The sequence below is a fragment of the Leguminivora glycinivorella genome, chromosome 7 (assembly GCF_023078275.1).
Source record: "Leguminivora glycinivorella isolate SPB_JAAS2020 chromosome 7, LegGlyc_1.1, whole genome shotgun sequence".
Taxonomy (NCBI): domain Eukaryota; kingdom Metazoa; phylum Arthropoda; class Insecta; order Lepidoptera; family Tortricidae; genus Leguminivora; species Leguminivora glycinivorella.
This window is the reverse complement of record NC_062977.1, coordinates 18846141-18870713: the sequence shown is the minus strand read 5'-3', so window position 1 is coordinate 18870713 and position 24573 is coordinate 18846141. Positions and strand designations below refer to the sequence as shown.

The window sequence follows — 24573 nt, the reverse complement described above, 5'->3', positions numbered from 1 at the left end:
AAAAACAAGACACGTAGGGCGCCTCGAAAGACTGTGTGTGGCACTGCAGAGCCGGTTAATTCTGGTCTACGGGTCGCAACCCCGAGTAGGGCGCTGTATGTGTCTCGCCTGCACTACTCCGCCGTGGCAGACGAGGTGGTGGACTACGTTCGCCGGAAGACTGGCTACACGCTGAGGGTACAACAGCTGCAGTCGCGTCACTACGTGCACTTCAGCTCGTTTGTTGTGCGCGTGCCGCGGCCGCTGCAGGACACCATCGCGAGCGCAGACTTCTGGCCGAAAGGTGTGGTTTTTCGGCGGTTCCGGGGCAACCTGCCGAATCCTACACCGGGGCAAACGACGCAACGGAGCCACGCTGTTACGTCATCGCCCAAATCAATTGTTTAGTTGTAAACTTTTATTGTTTGTTTTTCTTCATGTTCTTATTTACTGTTTTTTTTTTATTTAAGTTTCATGACGCATTGGATTTATCTGTAATGTCATTGAAATATGTTTTAAAATAAATAAATAAATAAATAAATACCGGGGCGGAGAGGGGCTGGGAGTTACCTTCTAGTTTAAGTTACAGATTACCTTCTCATCCACTTGGAGAAGCAAACAGCAGGTTCACGTAAACGACAACTTGAATTTGCTGGGGCCTGCCATAACTGACAAAAAGTGAGTGAGGCTGTAGATATAGAGGTAAATTCATTTTTTTTTACTTATTTTGCTATTTTACATCGGTTTCGGGTAAGTCCCAAGTGGCCTACTTTCTTTTTCCTATGAGTTGAAGTGTCGAGCGAACCTTACAGCCCGTCAAGGACGGAGCGATAATTTACCGAAGATATATAGCATTAGCAACGCATTTATGATATATTTTTGTTACGTACTATTTGACAGAAATTCACACACAAACCCATGTAAGATATATTATATTTGCATAATAGGCTAGTTTCCTACTAGTCAAATCAGCTTCTTTTTAAAAACTGTCAAAACTATTTGCTAATATGGAAATACTATGAAATACTGAGGAGTGACGTCACGGTCAATTCATTGACTTTATATCTTACTCTTTGACATTAAATTTTAAACATGCTACTGTCCATATATTTCGTCTAATTTTGTGGTGCTTTAGGGGCCCCCCACATCGGGCGTCTCGCGAGCGTCGCGTCGGGCCAACTGTATGGGCAAAGCCTGATGCCGCGTCGACGTCGCGTCGATGCGGCGTCTTTTTCCATACAGTTGGCCCGACGCAACGCTGTAACTGTACTGTAACTTTCTTCTCTTAGGTCTATGGAGAAGCCACACAGTGACTGTGATATGAAGACAACCGACAAGCTGACTTACCTGCTGCCGCAGCATCACCAACCAGCCTTCGTGCGCGCCTGCATGGCCTAAGTTACCGCCTCGTGTGCAGCCTTTCCCAGCCGGATGAATAGGTATGTACGGTACACTATCTAGTATCTAGCTAGGAACATACTACGCGGACGTCCGCCGTCGAGCGACCGCGACCGATCGGTGTGCACGGTCTTCGGGACGTGGCTTCGGCTGACCAAAACATCCAGCGAGCCAGATTTCGATCGGACGTACATGCGCTCAAGGCCACGTCCACGACCGTCGACCGATAGTTTGCACGGTTAAGTGTATATTCATTGTCCAGATCCGCGTCTGCGGTCGCGCGACGACGGACGTCCGCGTAGTATGTTCCTAGCTTCATCCCCACTTCATTTCATTACGATATGATAGTATGAAAGTGCGCCCACGTTGCGACGCAACTTTTTTGTCTGCGTGTTCGGCGACAAGCCTGCGCACAACTGTCTCCTTCCCTATTGATTTAATGCAAGTGCGCACACGACGACAAAATTGTTCCCGTTCAGTTGTCATTTTGACATTTAAAATGCCGATTGTTTAAGATGACATTGATATCTGTCGTTTAAGTGAAGAAGTAAAGGAAAGACCGATTTTATATGACAAGAATGTTGTAAAAGAATATTCCGACAATTGTGAGAAAAAACGATGCCGGGTTGTAAAATTCTAAGCAGTTCATCAAAACTTTTAAACACTCATTCTGGAGTACCAAAAATTTTTTTTTCATAAGGTCTCAATTTCATGAAAAAAGGAAAAGTTGCGTCGCTGTCGTTCCCGTGGGCGCACCTTGCAAATTGAGACAAAAAAGTCACAACTTTGTCGCCGGCGGGGCGCACCCCACTGCCATCTATGAGCTAATAGAAATTAATTTTAGATACACACACAGATTTAGATTACACTTAGATATCACTATTGTATCTTCAAATACATAATATAACAATTCCATTGCTACCAATAGTAATATTTTAGGTGTCCTGTTTAAAGATCTTTGCTACGTTTACCTGACTCTGTATATCTTTGGTATATCCCGTTTTCTTGTGACAGCTATGTGACGGATCTTAGTACCTATAAATCATGTATTACCAAGTTCTATAACGTCTCATCATCCTCCTTGCGTTATCCCGACATTTGCCACGGCTCATGGGAGCCTGGGGTCCGCTTTTACAACTAATCCCAAGATTTGGTGTAGGTACTAGTTTTTACGAAAGCGACTGCCATGTGACCTTCCAACCCGAAGGCGAGCCGGGGTAGAAACCTGCGATCTCCGGAACGAAAGTCGCACGTACTTACCGGTAATAACATCTGACCCTTTAGCACAACTTGCCTTGTCGCGCGCGAGTCCATACATCAAGCGCGACTTCAAGTATGGACTCGCGCGCGACAGAGCAAGTTGTGCTAGAAGGACTGATATATATAAATAATAATTTTGACGACCGGTCTGGCGCAGTCGGTGGTGGCCCTGCCTGCTACGCCGCGGTCCCGGGTTTTAATCCCGGATGAGCACAGATATTTGTTCCTGAGTCATGGATGTTTTCTATGTATATAAGTATTTATATATTATATATATCGTTGTCTGAGTACCCATAACACAAGCCTTCTTGAGCTTACCGTGGGCCTCAGTCAGTCTGTGTAAGAATGTCCTATAATTTATATTTATTTATTATTTATTAATATTTAATAATAGTAATTTCCAGGCATGCAACCTCCCCGCGCACCAGTCCGAACAGCCCTGCTAACTGCGGCACCGTGCCTTCTGCCCTTCTCCTTCCGTGCGATCACCAGCATCCTCTGCAACTCTGCCAGCGTCCGCGATGTGTCCACTGGCGTCCTATACCGACGTACTTCAAACGCAGCGTTGTTACTATTTATATTACATGTTATATTACATGGACCTATATATGGGCCAATTAGATCAGTCAATGAATGCTCAAAAGGGGGGTCTAGGTGGAATGGCCGAAAGCAGAAAGTTTCACTACGGGATGTTGTTAGGGGTAGACAGGAGACATACATACTAAAAGTCCTCGGACTTTGGACGTGAGCTCGAAGAGGGGGGGATGAAAAAAAGTCCCATTTTTTTGGTTTTTTGCTCATATTTCAAAAACTATGCGTCATACGAGATTTTGATTTACTACACTTTGAAAGCTTATAAAATTCTCTATAACTTTGATCTAGAAACTTTTTTCTATTCTCATCCATTATCTAGGTATGAGCTCCTAAAAACTGTCAATTTTTTAAAAATCGTTTTCCCCCCACTTTTTGCTTCATACATTGCTCCATATCTTGCAAAATATTTATCTTAGACTAAAGTTTTCTTAAAAAATCTTGTAGATCATTCAAGTTACCCTTCGGGTTGGAAAGTCAGATGGCAGTCGCTTTCGTAAAACTAGTGCCTACGCCAAATCATGGGATTAGTTGTCAAAGTGAACCCCAGGCTCCCATGAGCCGTGGCAAATGCCGGGATAACGCAAGGAGGATGATGAATGGGGATGGCACGGAACGAAAGCAACTTACTGATTCCTGTGCAAACCAAAGTACCAGCTGCTCCGGAAGAAATACTGAAGTTAATATTTTGCCGGTGCACAACAGATTGTAGTAGTGGTAGATGTGGGTGTGAGAAGGCCTTTATATACAGCTAATTGTATTGTTACCTGTTGTGTGAATGCATTTATACAGCATCTTAATACAATCATGTTCATGAAATACATATTTTACACGTTTATCACATACATTTGTTGTTTAATTTCGTTTTAAAGTCGTATAATTATTCAACGGTACATGACCCAGAAGCATATGTACACATATTATGAAAGGTATTTGAATGATCTACAAGATTTTTCAAGAAAACTTTTGTCTAAGATAAATATTTTTCAAGATATGGAGCAATGTACGAAGCAAAAAGTAGGGGGGGGGACGATTTTTAAAAAATTAACAGTTTTTAGGAGCTCATACCTAGATAATAGTTGAGAATAGAAAAAAAGTTTCTAGATCAAAGTTATAGAGAATTTTATAAGCTTTCAAGGTGTAGTAAACCAAAATTTCGTATGACGCATAGTTTTTGAAATATAAGCAAAAAACCAAAAAATGGGACTTTTTTCATCCCCCCCTCTTCGAGCTCACGTCCAAAGTCCGAGGACTTTTAGTATGTATGTCTCCTGCCTGACTACCCCTAACAACATCCCGCAGTGAAACTTTCTGCTTTCGGCCATTCCATCTAGGATCGTTCGTTGACCAAGCTAAATAAAGGTTGTTTGCCAGTGTTTACTTTGTATATTAAGTTTCTTTTCTTGTATTAGTAGGCAATAAAAGAATATCTGTATTATATTTGTAGTATTTTTAATTTACATTTTTATCGTTGGGTATTCCCTGTTGTCACTGCCGGAGGGAGCATATGGAATATGCATGACTGCCATAAATATCTGTCTATACTGCCGACTGCAGTCGTCACGGCTTTTCATCTTCGTGCAAGAGCGTCACGGCTTTTCATCTTCAGGGGATCAAAGTAGTAATGGGCTAAGTGCGTTTTCACATTATCCGATCCGGCAAAAATCCAAGATGGCGGCTTAAATGTATGGGATATCGGTGCTACATCCGATATCAGATCGGATAATGTGAAAACGCACTAACAGTACTAATGAAATACTTAACCTCAAGGTTAAAGGTCAAAATAAGGCATTTTGTATAAACCGTCGGTGGTAAACAGGTATACGGCCCGCCTGATGGAAAGCGATCACCGTAACCGCCAGATCACCTGCAACTGTGTCCGTCAGGATGGCGTGAGAGATGTCTGAATAGTCACAAAATTTGCTCCAAATAACTGACCTAAACTGTACCTATTTGCTAAAGCGAAGAAAACTGTAAGTACATCAAGAAATTAAGCATTAAATAGATAGTGACATGGACATGCCGTTCTGACGTCAGCTTGGCACGCATAGCCGTGTATCGTCCCAAAGTGTGGGAACTATGTTCTGAAACATATATCAATAAACTGTACCCCACTAAATTGCCAACAATAACATTTTCCCCTCACTAGCTCGGAAACACGTGTTTTGTCGTTTAATACCAGTGAGTAAAAACGCATTTTATTGACTAGTGAATAAAGTAATTTGACTTTGAATAAAGTCAAATTAACTATCTTTAAAATTGATAAAAGTAGTTGAATCTAGTAATAAAGATGATTTACCACCTGTGAATATACTGGAAGCAGTGATAAACGCAGTTTTTGCGTTGTAGTTTCCTCGCTATAGTGCGGGGAAAAGTTTAGTGTTACACTCGGGTGCAAATGTATTTTACTTCTCGTGTGTTAAAAAACTCGCAAGATCAGCAAGTCTTTCACTTGCTCGTTTTTCAATTCCACACTCGGCGTTAAAATACAACTGCCCCCTTGTAAGTATAACAAATAACTATTACTTCTCGTGTGTTAAAAAAACTCGCAAGTGCAGGATTCTATTCTCGAACTACTCGCTTCGCTCGTGGTTCAACTATACAATCCTTTCACTTGCTCGTTTTTCAATACCACACTCGGCGTTTAAGTACAACTTTGCCCCCTTGTATAACAAATAACTATTAAATCACACCGGATATCTGTCAAATGAACAACAATATTTTTTTCTGCTCTCATTTATTTAATCCTTGAATGACATGCATGTTTGCCGTCAATTTGCAACAGGCGCTTGTAGCAAACCTAGCAAAAACCGCGACGAGTGGAGCTGGAGGTACAGCCTCTTCAGAGGCCGTGAAACCCATGATAGGTCCTGGTTTCAAACCTTGGCCCGAAAACAGGCAATAAGGCACAATGATGAACGCTTTCGTGTGGACTTTCATTTTAGTTTTAATTGTGACATACCTATGTGGTAGATTACGCTGATCACGAATTGGACTATATACAAGCGGTACCTACTGTCGCTCCATCAGAGATGCTGCTTAAATTAAAATTAGGTGCACAAACTAGCTCCGTTGGATGTGGCGGCGTGCTTAATGAAAAACGAAGAATACTATCCTTTGTTTAAGGCTACGTCCAAATCCACCAATATTATTAAAATGGTAAGTAGCTACCATGTAAGTAAGTTCATGAAAAGCATACAAGCACAGTACGCGTTCACCTCATATAATTTTATTATGTATAAGTATTATACCACTCTTCGATTCACCTACACGAGCTTACGACCATACGACTGTGCTAGGAAAGTAGGAACTCGCCTCTTTCATATATTTGATCGCCAGTTTACGAAGAGTGCTATAATATAATGCTGTTCGCTAGTTTGCAAGCGGCACAGCAACATCTAGCGAAAAATCTGGACATCTAAAAATACTTACACATTTTACGACGCCAAGACATTACCCAGTTTAGTTTACAATGGTAATAGTGACATCTAGTGATAACTTGCACTGAGGCATATTAGGCTAGTTTCTAACTAGTCAAATCAGCTTCTTTTTGAACTGTGAAAACGATTGGCTAATATAATATGGAATTACTATGAAATACTGAGGAGTGACGTCACGGTCAATTCATTTACTTTATATCTTTCTCTTTGACTATTAAATAGAAATTATGTTTAAACAGAACTACTGACCATATTTTTCTTTTAATTATGTGGTGCTTTATTTGCTTTATTTCGATATGCTTAGGGAAATTAACAATAGAGGGCATAAAAATCAATTATATGCCGTAGTACGCTAGATGTCACTGTTACCTCCGCAAACTGGGTAATGACTGGTTGTCGTAAAATGTATAAGTATTTTTTGATGTTCAAAATTTTCGCTAGATGTCGCTGTACCACCCGCAAACTAGCGAACGGCATTCTATGGCTAATTACATGTATTAAATTGGAAATTTTATAAATGCTTTCTTTTTTTGGCAAATAAGTTAGCGTTCAAATATTTATTAATGTGCCTGGTTGATGAATGACCTATTTAGAAATCCCGCCATAAATATGTGGCGTTCCATGTTAAAAGGGTCCACATGCTTTATGTTCTAAAAAAAGGAACCTTTAGGCATGGAAAGTCACATGAAAAGTTGTCGTAACTTAATAATAGATGGCGCTGCATTCGAAAATCTTGACTGATAACTCTATACCATACTATTCAATATACTCTAACTCTATGCTTTATTTCGTGCACTGCATAAAAGCGAACTACCTTAAATATAGGAAACTAGTCTAATGAATGCTGATCGTGATGGGCACTCTGCCGAGGGGCCGGGCCTGGAGAGTGGTTTTTAGGTTTCTTTTTTAGATAAGTATAGTTTAAGATTTTTTCTGCTTAATAGTAGGTACTATATTTAGTTAATTGTACATATTTTATTCTTTAATGTTTTTTGGAAGTATACAATTTATAATGTTTAAACGAGTTACATTAAATTAAATTATAAAATTATAAATAACAGCACAATAAAATAGTATAAATAATTACAGGCATATCATTTCCGGTTGTTCTCATCTTGCTAACGGTGAGTACTTGCACAGGCATAATCTCGTAGCCCGGATCATTCACCAGCAGCTTGCTCTTCAATACGGCCTTGTGGACCGCGAAGTACCGTACTACAAGTACTTACCTGCGCCAGTTCTTGAAAATGGCCGTGCCACGCTCTATTGGGATCGATCTATTATCACTGACAGGACTATTGTAGCCAATAAGCCTGACATTGTGATAATAGATCGACCGCAACGCCGGGCCGTGCTCGTTGACATCACCATCCCCCATGATGAGAATCTCGTGAAAGCCGAGAAGGACAAGTCCAGTAAGTACCTAGACTTGGCTCACGAGATAACCACCATGTGGGATGTTGATTCAACGATCATTGTCCCGATAGTCGTTTCAGCGAACGGTCTCATAGCGAAGAGTCTCGACCAACATCTTAAGAGACTCTCGCTCGGTGGTTGGATCAAGGGCCAGATGCAGAAGGCGGTAATTTTGGACACAGCGCGGATAGTCCGACGGTTCCTCTCTCTGCAGCCCTAACCACCGGCAGCTTGGGCCCTGCCCCGCTGCTGGCGGCACCCTAGGTTAGGTTTTTTATAATGTGTTTATATATTTTGTATTGTTTTGTATGTGGTCTTGTATTTTACTTTTATAATCATATTATAAATAACCTAACTTAAGAAGAAAGATAAATAAAGGATTACAATAATAAGTCCCCAGGGCAGCTTGTGGCGAGCTGAATGGGAAATGGCGTCCTTTGGGTCCCATGGCTCCGAGAGTCAGTCAGGCCCCTCCCTCCGGCTCGCCTTCACTGGCAGGCCGCAGTGAACACTGAGCAGGGGGCCGATTTTTGAGTCTCATTGTCACTAAAATACCGCTTGAAAACGGTGAAATGCCTATTATTTTCAGTGACAATTTTCTGAATTCGAACGCGTGAGACTCAAAAATCAGCCCCAGAGGCCGCAGGACTCTCACCTCTGGCTTGCCTTAACCGGCCGTCCAGTCCAGAGTGGGGTGCCAGAACTATAAAGCTAGGAACATACTACGCGGACGTCCGTCGTAAATCGACCGCGACCGCGACCGATTAGTGTGCACGGAACAAAACATCCAGCGAGCCAGATTTCGATCGGACGTCCATGCGCTCAAGGCCACGTCCACGTCCGTCGACCGATAGTTTGCACGGTTATGTGTATTTCCATTGTCCAGATTCCCGTCCGCGGTCGATTTACGACGGACGTCCGCGTAGTATGTTCCTTGCTTAAAGCTAGGAACACACTACGCGGACGTCCGTCGTAAATCGACCGCGGACGGGAATCTGGACAATGGAAATACACATAAAGCTAGGAACATACTACGCGGACGTCCGTCGTAAAACGACCGCGACCGATCAGTGTGCACGGAACAAAACATCCAGCGAGCCAGATTTCGATCGGACGTCCATGCGCTCAAGGCCACGTCCACGTCCGTCGACCGATAGTTTGCACGGTTAAGCTAGGAACCACAAACTACTAAGAAGATACTACTAAGAAGATACTACGTATCAGACAAACATCTTCCATACTTGAACTTTAGTCGTTAAGTATCTGTGGTCGTGCTATGTCGATACTGACGTTTGTTTTTTTTTTTAATGAAAATGGCGGGAATAATCGTGAAATTTGAATTGTTTGCTCACCAGAAAGCGGGAAATTCAAAGTTCAATTCTGCTCAAATTTCAATATCAGGCTACTTTCAAAGGGGAAAGCTATTTAAGTTCACCCAGAATACTTCCAGATAAACTTAAACAACTTTTGAAATGAAAACACCACATATAAACACAATCATTTATTTCTAAACCTTTTTTTATATTTCCAGCACGGGAAGCATGGTCGCGCGATAGACGATAAAATATCAGGCCGTCCCTATCGCACCTACAAATAGTGCGACAGGGACGGCCTGCTATTTTATCGTCTATCGCGCGATCATGCTTCCCGTGCTGAAAGCCTGTGCTTGCATTTGAGGCAAGTTTTTCATGGTCAGTCGTGACACATCAGTGCCTTTTAAAATTTTATTTATAGTATTGCACCAGTTGAAGATCGACAATGTCAGAGATACAGATAAAAACGTCTGCCCTGCCAAAACACGGTGCATTTCGCATTTGACAAAATCGAATGAATATTTGGAAAGTACAACTTGAGTAATTTGTTTTTTAGGGTTCCGTAGTCAACTAGGAACCCTTATAGTTTCGCCATGTCTGTCTGTCCGTCCGTCCGTCCGTCCGTCCGTCCGTCCGTCCGTCCGTCCGTCCGTCCGTCCGTCCGTCCGTCCGCGGATAATCTCAGCAACCGTTAGCACTAGAAAGCTGAAATTTGGTACCAATATGTATATCAATCACGCCGACAAAGTGCAAAAATAAAAAATGGGAAAAAATGTTTTATTAGGGTACCCCCCATACATGTAAAGTGGGGGCTGATTTTTTTTTCATTCGAACCCCAACGTGTGATATATTGTTGGATAGGTATTTAAAAATGAATAAGGGTTTACTAAGATCGTTTTTTTGATAATATTAATATTTTCTGAAATAATCGCTCCTAAAGGAAAAAAAAGTGCGTCCCCCCCCCTCTAACTTTTGAACCATATGTTCAAATAATATGACAAAAATCACAAAAGTAGAACTTTATAAAGACTTTCTAGGAAAATTGTTTTGAACTTGATAGGTTCAGTAGTTTTTGAGAAAAATACGGAAAACTACGGAACCCTACACTGAGCGTGGCCCGACACGCTCTTGGCCGGTTTTTTGATGTTTGCTTTATGGGCATTGTGTTCCAAATATTCATTCGATTCGTCTACAATGTTCCCAAAAAACCTCACAGCATGTTCCGAGGGATAGGTCAATTTATTCTTTTTGATGACATTGTATTCTCTTTTGGATATCCATTTATGGATATCCGTTTCTTCAGTTGTTAAGTCTTTCTCACAATCGTTACATTTCAATATTTTTAATACTTTTCTTGTGACCCATCCCGCGGTATATGCCCGTGAGTGTACATCCAGACGCTCCCGTGTGGCTTGCACGATTAGTTGTTCTGCGCCGTCTTCACGATCGGTGAAGGTTGATAATGATGAAGGCGCAGAATCAACCAATATGGTACTATCCTCGATCATTGCATTGTCTTCTTCAGTGTGAGCAAACAACGACTGAATTTTAATAACTTCCTCAGCACAGTCTTCCTCACAATTAAATGTATTTTGGTGAAATTTTATTAAATTAGTTACTAATAGTGACTTAAAAGTGCACTCAAAAGCGTGGCAGGTCGGGTCGTTATTTCTGGCGTTGTACGCTCGCACTCTTCCGAAAAAATTTTCTATTGCGTCGGAGTTAAAATACCGCGGGCGCATTATCTTGATATTTTTTTCTTTCATAACCTGCCACAGCCTTTGATAGCTTTTTAAAGTTGTCAACCAATTTTTCAACGTCGGAACTGTTGTCAATTTTCCGTTGATATCACGGAATTCAATTTTTTCTATTATTTCTATCGCCTTCACCCAGAAATCGTGATGTTTTGAGTTTTCAGTTACGGCAGTCCGCAGTTGCTTTCCCTTTGTGTGCTTGTGGTGGGTGCTGCCGCCGTTGACGCTGTCGAACAGGTCATCGAGGAAGGCCACCAGTTCTGCCGTGTTGGACAGCGTAGCGCACACAGGCGTGCCGTCCGCGTAGTGCGCTGGAAAAATATTACAAACGTCGTTATGTAACTGCACACTAACAATATTACACAGATCCACCCACACAAACTAAGCACAGCTTATATCGAAGATAAACTTTATTTTTCTTATATGGAATTATATTAGTAGTAGTAGTGACTCTTTATTGTACAAAAACAGATTAATAGTACATTACGATACAAGTGCGTAAAAAAGGAAGTTTGAAACGAGTGGCGAAAAATTAAAACACGACCGAAGGGAGGATTCTAGGCAGGATTCCTTCTGATTGTGTTACACATTGTGATGAAACTGCGCTAGTCCTAAGTCCCAAGAAATCTGCTTAGTAGAAATATAATTAAGTATTATGGTCATTGATAGACATTCCAAATAGATAGATACTCACAAAATGAAGCTGTGTAAGATAAAGCTGCTGCCATGGTTTGACTGAAAACACGCACACAGTTTTTCACCTGTAACAAGACAATAGCAAATATAAATAAATATTATATCGTCATGTCTAACGGGAATAAACGGGGGAAAAGATCAATAATATACATATGCCGCGATATAATTTAATTAATTTTACTCTGAAACCATAGATTAAATATAAGGAGATATACATTAAAATGTTGTGTTTACCTGTAATAAGTTATACATTAGCATGTACTTAATTTTAGTATAAACTACATAAGATTCATTGTAATATAACTGTTGGTAAACCTTTAATTAAATAAATAAATAAAATGCGACCGCCTAAGAACGTGCAATCTACTTTTTGCACGTTCTTAGGCGGTCGCATTTTATTGGCTTTTGTAAATCCATACTAATATTATAAATGGGAAAGTGTGTATGTCTGTTTGTTTGTCCGTCTTTCACGGCGAAACGAAGCGACGAATTGACGTGATATTTTAAATGGAGATAGTTGAAGGGATGAAGAGTGACATAGGCTACTTTTTATCTCTTTCTTACCCGCCACTTCCCTATACAGGGGGGTGGTGGAAGTTTGTATGGAGTATTCCGCAATTTTCGAATTTGACGCGAGCGCAGCCGCGGGAAAAAGCTAGTAAATAATAAAATTAAGCTTTTTTTACTCTCGTACCGTACTATTAGGCGTACTCAGCAAGCTTCGTGGCCTAAACATGGTACGCGTCTGAAAAGCTCTGTATTATATCACGATTATATAAAATACTATTGAATGTAGATAAATATACTTAAGTAATCGAGTAGATTTATTAAATGGGGTGAAAGCTACAAATACTAATGGTTTGTTCTTTTTTATCGATCACTAAGTCCGATTTAGCGCTTTATTTCTTTAATCTGAAATAAGTTATAGCAAAAAAGAGAGATAAACAACAAGTTTGCTTTGTCCTTTATCATGTAAATAATTAGGTATACCTTCATTTTCTTGATTTTCGCCGGGAGTATGTGCTCGTCGTTGAGCTTGTGCAGCAGGCGAGCTTGCGCGTGGCGGCAGTCCGTGCGGTACACGTCCACCAAGTCTTGCCACTTCGACACTTTGCCGTCCATTATAATATGCTTCGTCAAGAAGTTATTCCTCACTCCTTTGATTAAATGTGGCGGGTCATACACTACACTAAGACTATGGCCATTTAAGTGTATAGTGTCGTCTGGAAATATAAAAAAAAAACTATTAATTTAAATCTTACTTTGATAGAACAGTAAGAGTCAGTTACCTAGCAATAAGAGCAAGGGACGTTCAATCGCGGCGGCTGCCGGTTCCAACCCCGGTTTGGAGATGGCTACCGTATGGCCGATATAACATTTGATGTGGACCAGTTGATTTCCGGTGAAGATAAACATCGTGAGGAAACTGATCAAATTTCAATAAGGCCTAGGGTACCTAGCCTCAGTTCTGAGTTGGACTAGAAAACAACTTTTTGTAAACCGCCAATATCCAAGAATAAATTGACAAGCGGATCCCAGCTTTTTAGTACTTTGTGGGAGATCAGTCAAGCAGCCATGAACCGGGGCAAGAAGCCGGGATAATGCAAGGAAGATATTGATGATGAACACAACACAGCAAGTTCACAATATTTATAAAACGAATTTCACATTGAACCCGTCATCATCATCACACAGGTTATTGAAAATAATTAATTTTATATTACGTGCGAAATTAAAAGAATATAAAGGCTCGCGTATGATTTATATCCATATCTATCATTATAAATACATAGTTATTGTCTGACACTTTTTTATAAAAATACTATACAAGATAGCAAATCTTGTCACTAAATACTAGCCGCAAATTTGAAAAATGTAGAGGCGAAGGTTTAACGTCGAATAAAAAATTTGAATTTCCCATTTTTTTTTAAGTAACAAGATTTGCTTGACCGTCTATACCTATAGTATAAGATAATACTTACCGGTATTCTGGCCTGCTAAGATTTGTGATCTTTTAGTTTCCTCTTGAAGGCTTTTAAAGGCGCTTTGAAATGAAGTCCCCTGGTCGCTTATCAAAGCGATAGGCTGAAGCCCCGTCTCGCACACGGCGGCCACTATGTCCTTGATGATGGCCTTCATCTGCGGACCCGACGCGGCACCTTCGGAGAAGTAATACGCCACCGGCTGTTGCCACTTATGAACCGCGCCTTTAATCATAAATGCTAGAGCGTGGTCGGCCAAGTGGTTGGTCTTTTCAGACAATTCTACGAATCCAGTGATATTGTCACGTTTCCTAGAGTAATGGATGCCAGCGTCCAACTTCATCTCATCAAATATTATGGAACACATTTTTTTGGCCTCATTCCATTCGCTGACCTGAAAAGAAAAAAATGTTAGAGGTTTCCAATATAAAGCACAATTCAACATAAAGAGTCGTCCCACTTGCAACTCATAGCACCTTAAGTTTCAATACTTTCAATCCTCAGTGTATCTCAGTGATAGGAGTACACCAGGGGAATTAATAGCTTGCTCTTAATTATCCCTTTCATACCCATACATACATACCTCTTCCATCCGGCCTTCGCCACTGGTGATGCTCGTCATTTTTTCTTTAATATATGACATCTTATTTCGATTTTTAATTTATATATAGTAGTGTAACTACTTAAAAAACACAAAACAAAATATGTGTTAAAATAATTTGATTTGTTCCCATAGTTGCATACATACCTCTTGTTTAATGACATCAAACACTTGGGTATTGATGCCAGCTTCGATGTTCACATTCTGCAACAACGTATTTAATGTCGTTTTGGACGGCAGAATAAATATTCTCTGTAAGAATCGATAGCATTTCGGGCTTTGTTTCATTATTGAGAGGCCAATTACTTTTTCCTCTAGGCTAAACCTTATGCCTTTTTTACTCTTAGTACAGAGTTTAACCTGCATCCACAGAAATTTTCTTGCTACCGAGTTCATTCCTGCCACTAATTTTTTAAAAGAATCCTCTTGTGATAGCTTAGACGCCATCTTAGCTCGTCTGAAGTAATCTGCTTGTTTTGTCGCTTTCTTATAATGTGCGTACAACACTTCGCACTCTGGCGACAGTTGCTCGGTGTTTGATACAACTCGTAGTCGTTTGCGACAAGACCATTTCGCTGTTCGTTGTTTTCGCCTGTTTTTTTCTTTAACACCCGATGCTCGTGCAGGCTCTGAAAAAAAAATGATATTATTGCAATAGTTCACTTTAATTGGGATAAAGCCTCAAAGACGAACGGTATAACCCGTTAAATATAGTACCTAGCCACCTTAATTAATAAACTAATTTCTTGCTTCAACTTGCTTTAAGGTATTATAAAACCTTAAGTAAGTACATCTAGAAATCATAGCAGTCCGCCGGGGCATTTTACGCTCATATTCATTTCCTTTATATTTTTTAAACAAATGAGAATTGCATTGGCTTCGAAATGAAAAGCCTTTATTGAATATAGTATACCTTTAGGAATGTTATTGTAATTTGTCACCTGTTTTTTCCGCATTTGAATCAACAGATGGCCCCGGAGTTGTGATGCAAGCCTGAGCCGCATTAGTCTTTGATGAGTCCACCACTGAAAATTATAAACATATTTGGTTTAATTACATACTTAATTACGATAGACACGGTCCTGTGGGGTCATTAGATGTTATAGACTTTGTAAATAAGAGTTAAGTATATGAGAAACATGAGATTATTTTGACTATTGACAGTTTGTACGGATACGGAACCCTCGCATCGGTGGGCGAGTCCGACTCGCACTTAGTCGGTTTTTTATTCTTAATGATTGTCAATTTGTAAAAATTGTATGTAACCTGACTACCTAAAATACAGTTTATACAGTCTGAGCAAAAAGAGTAGAAATTAAAAAGTGGCAACGTCGTAGTGTCGTCCCGTTTTATCACACATTGATTTGAAAGGGATATTGATGTATGAAGTTGCCACTATTTAATTTCTACTCTTTTTGGTCAGACTGTAACTATTGCACTTAAGCCTGGCGTCCACTATGGCAGAATCGAGCCGCGTTGAATAGAGTCCTCATACATTTTAAATGCGATTCGACGAGGCTCGATTTCGCATTGATTCCTAAATGAAATTAGTCCTTTTCTGCAATAACTTGTCACTCTCGCTCACTCGGCATAAGTGGATTTCTTATTGTTACTATTTAAACCGAGCGAGCCGTGTATGCCTCATTGATTTAGTATTAGATAATTTTTAAGAAAAAAAAAAACCGTCGCCTTTCGGGTTCTGGTGAAAGCTACTTGCGAATGTTGGATTATGTAGAAATGTGTAAGTATTTTTTTAAACTGCTTTTAATGCTTTAATTACTAGATGGCAACACAAATGAATATACGTATAACGTTAAGATTTGAGGAGTTTCCTCAATTCCTCATGAATCCGATTATATTGTAAAAAATCGAAGCTTGACAAACTTTGACTTGAAAACTCAATATGCTTAACAAACATAACTAAATAAATGTCACTGTTCTGAACTTAAATGCATGCTTTTCTTACAAAAATACCAAAGTCACTATGAGTGTGCCGTTCAGATTTGAGGAGTTCGGTTCTGACCATCATCAGCAGTTCCACTGTACCAAATGTCACTGTTCTAGACGTAAGCGCATGCTGTTCTTATAAAAATGGCAAAGTCACTATAGTTTAGTTTTATTTATTTCATAATGATAAATTACATTATAAATTATGCTATGTTAACCTATACGAATTTACATTATGATCGTCAATATAATTATTTCACATGCATTCATTCAATTGTATAATATCAATAATAATAATCAAAACAAAAAGAGTTAACATAAAAACGAATTCAAACTAAAAAAAATAATACATTATAAGCGTGCCGTTCAGATTTGAGGAGTTTGGTTCTGGCCATCATCAGCAGTTCCACTGCACCAAATGTCACTGTTCTGGACGAAAGTGCATGCTGTTCTTATAAAAATACCAAAGTCACTATAAGCGTGCCGTTCTGATTTGAGGAGTTCGGTTCTGACCATCATCAGCAATTCCACTGCACCAAATGTCACTGTTCTGGACGAAAGTGCATGCTGTTCTTATAAAAATACCAAAGTCACTATAAGCGTGCCGTTCAGATTTGAAGAGTTCCGTTCTGGCCATCATCAGCAGTTCCACTGCACCAAATGTCACTGTTCCGTACCTAAATGCATGCTGTTCCTTTAAAAACACAAAAATCACCATATGTATGCCTTTCAGATTTGAGGAGTTCCCTCGATTTCTCCAGGATCCCATCATCAGAACTGGGTTCTGAGAAAAATGGGACTAATCTGTACGCATATACATTCAATCAAAAAAATTTTCAAAATCGGTCCAGTAACGACGGAGATATCGAGGAACAAACATAAAAAAAAAACATACAGACGACTTGATAACCGTCCTTCTTGAGAGATATGAGGCCGACGGTTAAAAAGTAGCCCTTTAATTCGATTATCCAATGTATGTTATTGCTACCTGTTTGTGGTGAAGTTGGCTCAAACGACGACATCACAGCCGTGACGAGCGACGAGCAGGCTTGATCTGCGCTGGATTGGACGCACTCTGAAAATGATAAATATAAAATATCTTTATAATCTAAGTAAATGTATAATAAGTTAAATTATTAATATAAATATTTTTTTAGTAAAACGATATGAATTCGCAACACTGGTCTTTATATTCATGTATTTTTCATTTGTATTAGGGTATGCGGCCACGGAATTTTTTTGTCGCTGAATTTTTTTTACCTACTTTATCTCTCACATCCAGACTATGGGCTAGTAGCGGAGCGGCTCGCCCTACACACTCTACACTGCACGTTTTCCACGCGTAGAGATTTGAGGCGAATCGCTCTGAATGGACTTGGCTAATAGCTTATTCTATTGGATATTTTTTAATTCAGGGTTCGAAAATATCCGATATTTATAATAAATATCAAAATATCAGATATTTATGATATATATCGGATATATATCCTTTGATATATATCCATTTTGTATGGAATGCATATTATTATTTTGTTGCATTATTTATGAATACTACTTTAGATTAGGAAAAATCTACTAAAAAACATATCATATAGTAGAAAAAAAGTAACAAACACATAAAAACTATATTTTTCCCCTCACTAGCTCGGAAACACGTGTTTTGTCCTTTAATACCAGCGGGTAAAAACGCATTTTATCCACTAGTGGGTAAAGTAATTTGACCTTGAATAAAGTCAAATTAACTGCTATAAAATTGATAAAAGTATGTGAATCTGGTAATAAAGATGATTTACCACCTGTGGAACTACTGGAAGCAGTGATAAACGCATTTTTTGCGTTTTAGTTTCCTCGCTACAGTGAGGGGAAAAGTTTTGTGTTACACTCGGGTGCAAATGTATTTTACTTCTCGTTTGTTAAAAAACTCGCAAGTTCAGGATTCTATTCTCGAACCACTCGCTTTGCTCGTGGTTCAACTATAGAATCCTTTCACTTGCTCGTTTTTCAATTCCACACTCGGCGTTAAAATACAACTTTGCCCCCTTGTATAACAAATAACTATTAAACAATGTTACATTTTTTTACCATTTTTGTATTGCAATAATTATACAAAAAATGATATTATATCGGATATTTATATTCATTGATATATATTGTCGAACCCAGCTGGATATATATCTGATATATATCCTCGAACCCTGTTTTTTATACAATATACATTTATATAATTGTATTAATTCCATGTAGTTTTAAAACAATATTGTTTATTGCACCAATAAATTGCTCTGATATTTAGAATAAGATGAATATTGTACATTGTTGACTATTTAAAAGTGCTTATTGTAAGCCTATTTGAATAAAGAATATTTTGACTTTCACTTTGATAGATCAAGAAATGAACATACTTAATATAAATTATGTTTGTATACACTAACAAATTATTTGTAATATTTACCTGAATTAAGACAGGATGACGGCTCAATAGACAGTTCTACGCTCGGTGTAATATGTTCCAGTGTAACTCCACCTGAAAACGTAAAATAGTACCTACATGAATAAATTATTTAAAGTTAATAGGTAATTAAATGGGATATGGACACTTTCTAAGTTTCTATGAAGTCTGACAGATCACTAACAAATGTATGTTCAGCACACCAACTTGTAACTAAGGCAAAAACTGATGAGAAAGTTGCAAGAATGCAAAATAATTTCATACAGATTTTAACTTGGTGCCCACAGCTAGCAGTGTGTGTGTGGATTGAGTGAGCACCTTCCGAAAATAAAAATAAATATGCTGATAATTTAGTAAAAGTTCTAAAACAATTGTAAAACGAATCTCTGAATTTGTAAAAAGATAAATCAAAAGATACAGCCATTAACATGTGCTCACTCAGTTCTCATAAACTACCAACGAAAACAGTGAATATATTCATTTAACATATAATATTTATATACTAACATTTAGTAAAAAATTGGCCAACCTACCTCTATAAATATTAGATCACCTAGTGACGTATTAAATTTTTTACAAATAGTTTCTTATGCTCACTCAATCCACACACTTTTGAAAAGCCGAATTTTGATGAAAAACATAAGATTTAGACCGCTATTATATGTGTATAGTTTAGTAAAAGTGAAATGGGAATTTGTAAAATACAAAACGAACCACTAACGTGTCAGGTTTTTTTATAATAAATTTTTGTAAGTGCTCACTCAGTCCACACGTTTTGAGAAAGTTAAAAATGTAAATATCTTACGATTTGTAGCACCTAAGACACTCGAAAGTACTTCAACATTTAGTAAAAATTTTTACTAAATATCCACCATCTAATATTTTATATTCGTTGTCTGGTTTTAAAGATATTCAGACATAACTTTTCTCATACAAATGTATCAAGTAGGGTGACCACACTATGTCGGCTCCTTATTTTCCCCACCTTCCCATTGTCATATTGAGATTGGGGAGTTTCGTTCAATTTTGATAATAGTTCACCGGATTTGTAAGTGGGAGCGAGAAAAGAATAACTATTTCTCGCTCCCACTTACAAATCCGGTACGCTCATCTGTTAGCGCGATTAGATTACCAGGTTCTGGTTTCTTACTAGTGAAGTATTATATTCTTTGTTTCTTACCAATTATCATTCATGTCCTTTTTAATGCATGCATGTCGATATGGTTATTATCCTGACGTCGATAAAAATTACACAATACACATCATCACTAGGCCAAGAACATAACCTAAAAACAGTTTGCAGATGGATAATTAATATGGTATTAGTTTAATATTATCAAAATTGAACGAACGAAACTCCCCAATCTCAATATGACAATGGGAAGGTGGGGAAAATCAGGAGCCGACATAGTGTAGTCACCCTACTTGATACATTTGTATGAGAAAAGTTATGTCTGAATATCTTTAAAACCAGACAACGAATATAAAATATTAGATGGTGGATATTTAGTAAAAATTTTTACTAAATGTTGAAGTACTTTCGAGTGTCTTAGGTGCTACAAATCGTAAGATATTTACATTTTTAACTTTCTCAAAACGTGTGGACTGAGTGAGCACTTACAAAAATTTATTATAAAAAAACCTGACACGTTAGTGGTTCGTTTTGTATTTTACAAATTCCCATTTCACTTTTACTAAACTATACACATATAATAGCGGTCTAAATCTTATGTTTTTCATCAAAATTCGGCTTTTCAAAAGTGTGTGGATTGAGTGAGCATAAGAAACTATTTGTAAAAAATTTAATACGTCACTAGGTGATCTAATATTTATAGAGGTAGGTTGGCCTATTTTTTACTAAATGTTAGTATATAAATATTATATGTTAAATGAATATATTCACTGTTTTCGTTGGTAGTTTGTGAGAACTGAGTGAGCACATGTTAATGGCTGTATCTTTTGATTTATCTTTTTACAAATTCAGAGATTCGTTTTACAATTGTTTTAGAACTTTTACTAAATGATCAGCATATTTATTTTTATTTTCGGAAGGTGCTCACTCAATCCACACACACACCAGCTAGCAGGTAAACTGAAGGTTGAATAGACATTTATATGATGATTATGAAACCTAAATGTATGATTAATGTATAGATTTGATCTAGTTTGTTGTTCTACAGTCAATATTTTCTCCTTGTTGGTTTGGGAGAAAATGTTGTTTTTCACTCGGTGGCAAAATTTGTTAAACCTTCGTGCCTTGAAATCCTCGCAACGCTCAAGATTCCACATTCTCAACCACTTGCTACACTCACAGTTAAATATTGGAATATTTAGCTTGCTCGGGTATCAATATTGGCATGTGGTTAAACAACAACTTTGCCCCCTTGTATGTCATCGGTAAAAGATATAGCCTTCCACTGTTTCTAAGATGGAAATACAAAAACAGATTTGCAGTCACTTTTTGAAGCCTAAACACATGACATGAGACAGGACATTAAATTATTATGAAATTACCTGAATCAGCTCCAGTTGTGATGTGTGGCGGTAAACCAGCAGCATCATCTGAATTATTTGTTGGTGCGCTCATGGCATAAGTGTGGTCAATATGACATCTCCTTGCATACGAGTGGTCAGAGTTCCTCATTTCAAGTTCAATGAATCCTGGTAAAAAAGGCCCAATTTTATATTTTGATAATAAATAAATAAATAAATATTGGGGGACACCTTACACAAATCAACCTAGCCCCAAACTAAGCAAAGCTTCTACTATGGGTGCTAGGCGACGATATACATACTTATATAGATAAATACATACTTATATACATAGAAAACATCCATGACTCAGGAACAAATATCTGTGCTAATCACACAAGTAAATGCCTTTACCGGGATTCGAACCCGGGACCGCGGCTTAGCAGGCAGGGTCACTACCGACTGTGCCAGACCGGTCGTCAATTACACAACAATTTGACTATAGAAATATATACACATTTATTCAAAATTATTTACACCAAAGCAAATTACCTAAATATTTGTCTGTCTGAATATTACAAATTATTTGGACATAATAAACTAAATGTTGATTTATAATAAAGTATGTGTATAGTTATGATGAATTAAATACTAGGCTACACAATCAGCTAAGCCCAATTAAGGCCTTTGTGGTAGGTACTTAGACAATAATAACTTGACATTTAAAAAATTGTACTACTGAAATACATAAGAAACACCCATTACTCAGGAACCAATACCCATGGCTTCATAGGTCTCATGACCCATGTAAGTTTTCTCTAGAATTTGAACCTGGAACACTCTCCACTAGGCCAAAACACCACTCAATCAACATAATCTTATCCTATTGGAAACATTTATAAATACACTGAACATGAATTTGATTCAATTTTAAAAATGCGGCGTAAATATAAATACCACGTGCGATGTAAAGTTACATATAATTACTACCTACCTCGTTCAACCGAAGGGCGAGCCGGTGTTCCCGTGGTGATTTCTTCTTCAGTAAATAATGTTGGACACGCGTTTGGCCGTAAGCGCAACTTTGAAGAGATGTATCTGGCTTCGAAGTGTTTGTGGCAAACGTACAGTTTGCCGATTTCATCTGATGCCAAACCTTCGAACAAGTTGAATACTGCCGACATAGTTTTCTTCCACATTATCACTTTTTCACTCGCTGCTGGCATTTTGTGCAGCATAACGTCCTTTCGTTTACTACTGCTATCACAGCCGGGTATACAGCACTTGCGAAGCATTTTGAAGATCAAAATGCCAAGTAGCACTGAATATCACAATTATCACGGAGAAATAAAGGTACGGAAATTAATCAACGCAAACACTTCACTACTCGACGCAAAAATTGTAATGATGAAAATTATAACGGCGAGATATTTGACACCTTTGACAGTGCTGAGTGACAAGCGGTGGGGAGAACCAATAGGAGAAGACTTTGTAAACGTCAATATCGAAATTCTCTACCACCTCAAGGTCATCGCTATGGCCACATTTCGTTCTTCGTAGATGAACGCCCGCTAGCATACTACGCGGACGTCCGTCGTAAATCGACCGCGACCGCGACCGATCAGTGTGCACGGAACAAAACATCCAGCGAGCCAGATTTCGATCGGACGTCCATGCGCTCAAGGCCACGTCCACGTCCGTCGACCGATAGTTTGCACGGTTATGTGTAATTTCATTGTCCAGATTCCCGTCCGCGGTCGATTTACGACGGACGTCCGCGTAGTATGTTCCTAGCTTTATGTGTATTTCCATTGTCCAGATTCCCGTCCGCGGTCGATTTACAACGGACGTCCGCGTAGTGTGTTCCTAGCTTAAGACGTGAGTTGGCACAGTGGCTGTTTCGTACAGACTGGGTAGAAAGCGGTGCACGCCTCTCCACACCCTGAGCCGCTCACGCCATAGTACAAGTAGAGAAGGCTTACTCCTTTGATAAATTGATATTCACAAAATGCCGCCATTCTAAATTCTTACCTACATTAACAAACGGACCGCACGCGAGCAGCCGACATTGAATTCTATTGCACCGCGCGAAGGTCGTCACAACTGAATGGGCCGCGAACTCGCGGCCTCCAGCATGTACCTGTAGCGCGGCAATAAAATCGCGGAGTGAGCCGCCCCTGGTAGTAAGCAGAATCGGCGGCCAAGGTATACGAGATTATCCCACAGGTTCTGAATGTCCAAACTTTAGACAATAACAGTACCTACTCATGCTGCAGGGATATCCGAGATTGCAAAACATGTCATTGATCTTACCAGGGAGGTTGCTGCTTTAAAGGCGCAAACTGGCGGCCACTCATCAAGATCAGTTTTTCGTGGTATTCATCGCGCGCCATTTTCAACCGGCCGTCGTCGAGAGCGTTCCACATCAAGACTAAGAGATCCGTCCATATGCTGGTACCATACTAGATTTGGCGACAGATCTACCCGCTGTACTAGACCATGCAGTTATCCAGGGGCGGAAAACTTTACCGGCAGCACAGAATATATAATAGTACAAGTACAGAAGGCTCACTCCTTTGATGTTCACAAAATGCCGCCATTCTAAATTCTTACCTACATTAACAAACGGACCGCACGCGAGCAGCCAACATTGAATTTTATTGCGCTGCACGAAGGTCGTTGCCAATGAATGGGCCGCGAACTCGCGGCCGCTGACATGTACTTGTAGCGCGGCGATAGAATTGAGGAGTGAGCCGCCCCTGTTACTACGCGGACGTCCGTCGTCGATCGACCGCGACCGCGACCGATCAGTGTGCACGGAACAAAATATCCAGCGAGCTAGATTTCGATCGGACGTCCATGCGCTCAAGGCCACGTCCACGTCCGTCGACCGATAGTTTGCACGGTCAAGCTAGGAACATACTACGCGGACGTCCGTCGTAAAACGACCGCGACCGCGACCTATCAGTGTGCACGGAACAAAACATCCAGAGAGCCAGATTTCGATCGGACGTCCGTGCGCTCAAGGCTACGTCCGCGTCCGTCGATCGATAGTTTGCACGGTTATGTGTATTTCCATTGTCCAGATTCCCGTCCGCGGTCGATTTACGACGGACGTCCGCGTAGTGTGTTCCTAGCTTTAAGCTAGGAACATACTACGCGGACGTCCGTCGCAAATCGACCGCGACCGCGACCGAACAGTGTGCACGGAACAAAACATCCAGCGAGCCAGATTTCGATCGGACGTCCACGCGCTCAAGGCCACGTCCACGTCC

At 39.5% G+C, this 24573-nt stretch overlaps 1 protein-coding gene and 1 long non-coding RNA gene across 2 annotated transcripts; one reads left to right on the top strand and one right to left on the bottom strand.

Moving 5' to 3' along the window:
• The first annotated feature begins 532 nt into the window (after positions 1–532).
• Positions 533–3381, top strand: LOC125227869. The gene is made up of 3 exons (XR_007177228.1): positions 533–657; positions 1269–1418; positions 3042–3381. It is a non-coding gene; the product is annotated as an uncharacterized LOC125227869 (long non-coding RNA).
• Positions 3382–7502: 4121 nt separating this feature from the next.
• Positions 7503–22854, bottom strand: LOC125228066. Its single transcript, XM_048132514.1, has 11 exons — positions 22293–22854; positions 21341–21487; positions 18830–18901; positions 17366–17452; positions 15372–15455; positions 14578–15059; positions 13830–14223; positions 12838–13070; positions 11846–11912; positions 11320–11462; positions 7503–7547 (listed from the first exon to the last, which is right to left on the bottom strand). The coding sequence occupies exons 1-11, from the start codon at positions 22591–22593 to the stop codon at positions 7503–7505; spliced, it is 2055 nt and encodes a 684-aa protein (XP_047988471.1). The 5' UTR covers positions 22594–22854.
• Positions 22855–24573: the final 1719 nt, after the last annotated feature.

Bases quoted from the DNA above. Each gene is read 5' to 3' on its own strand.
- LOC125228066 (XM_048132514.1), bottom strand. From the start codon at position 22,593: ATGCTTCGCAAGTGCTGTATACCCGGCTGTGATAGCAGTAGTAAACGA. The intron at 17,453-18,829 runs GTAAATATTACA...TATCATTTTCAG, and splicing joins GTCATCCTGTCTTAATTCAG to AGTGCGTCCAATCCAGCGCA. The intron at 11,913-12,837 runs GTATACCTAATT...GTCTTGTTACAG, and splicing joins CGAAAATCAAGAAAATGAAG to GTGAAAAACTGTGTGCGTGT.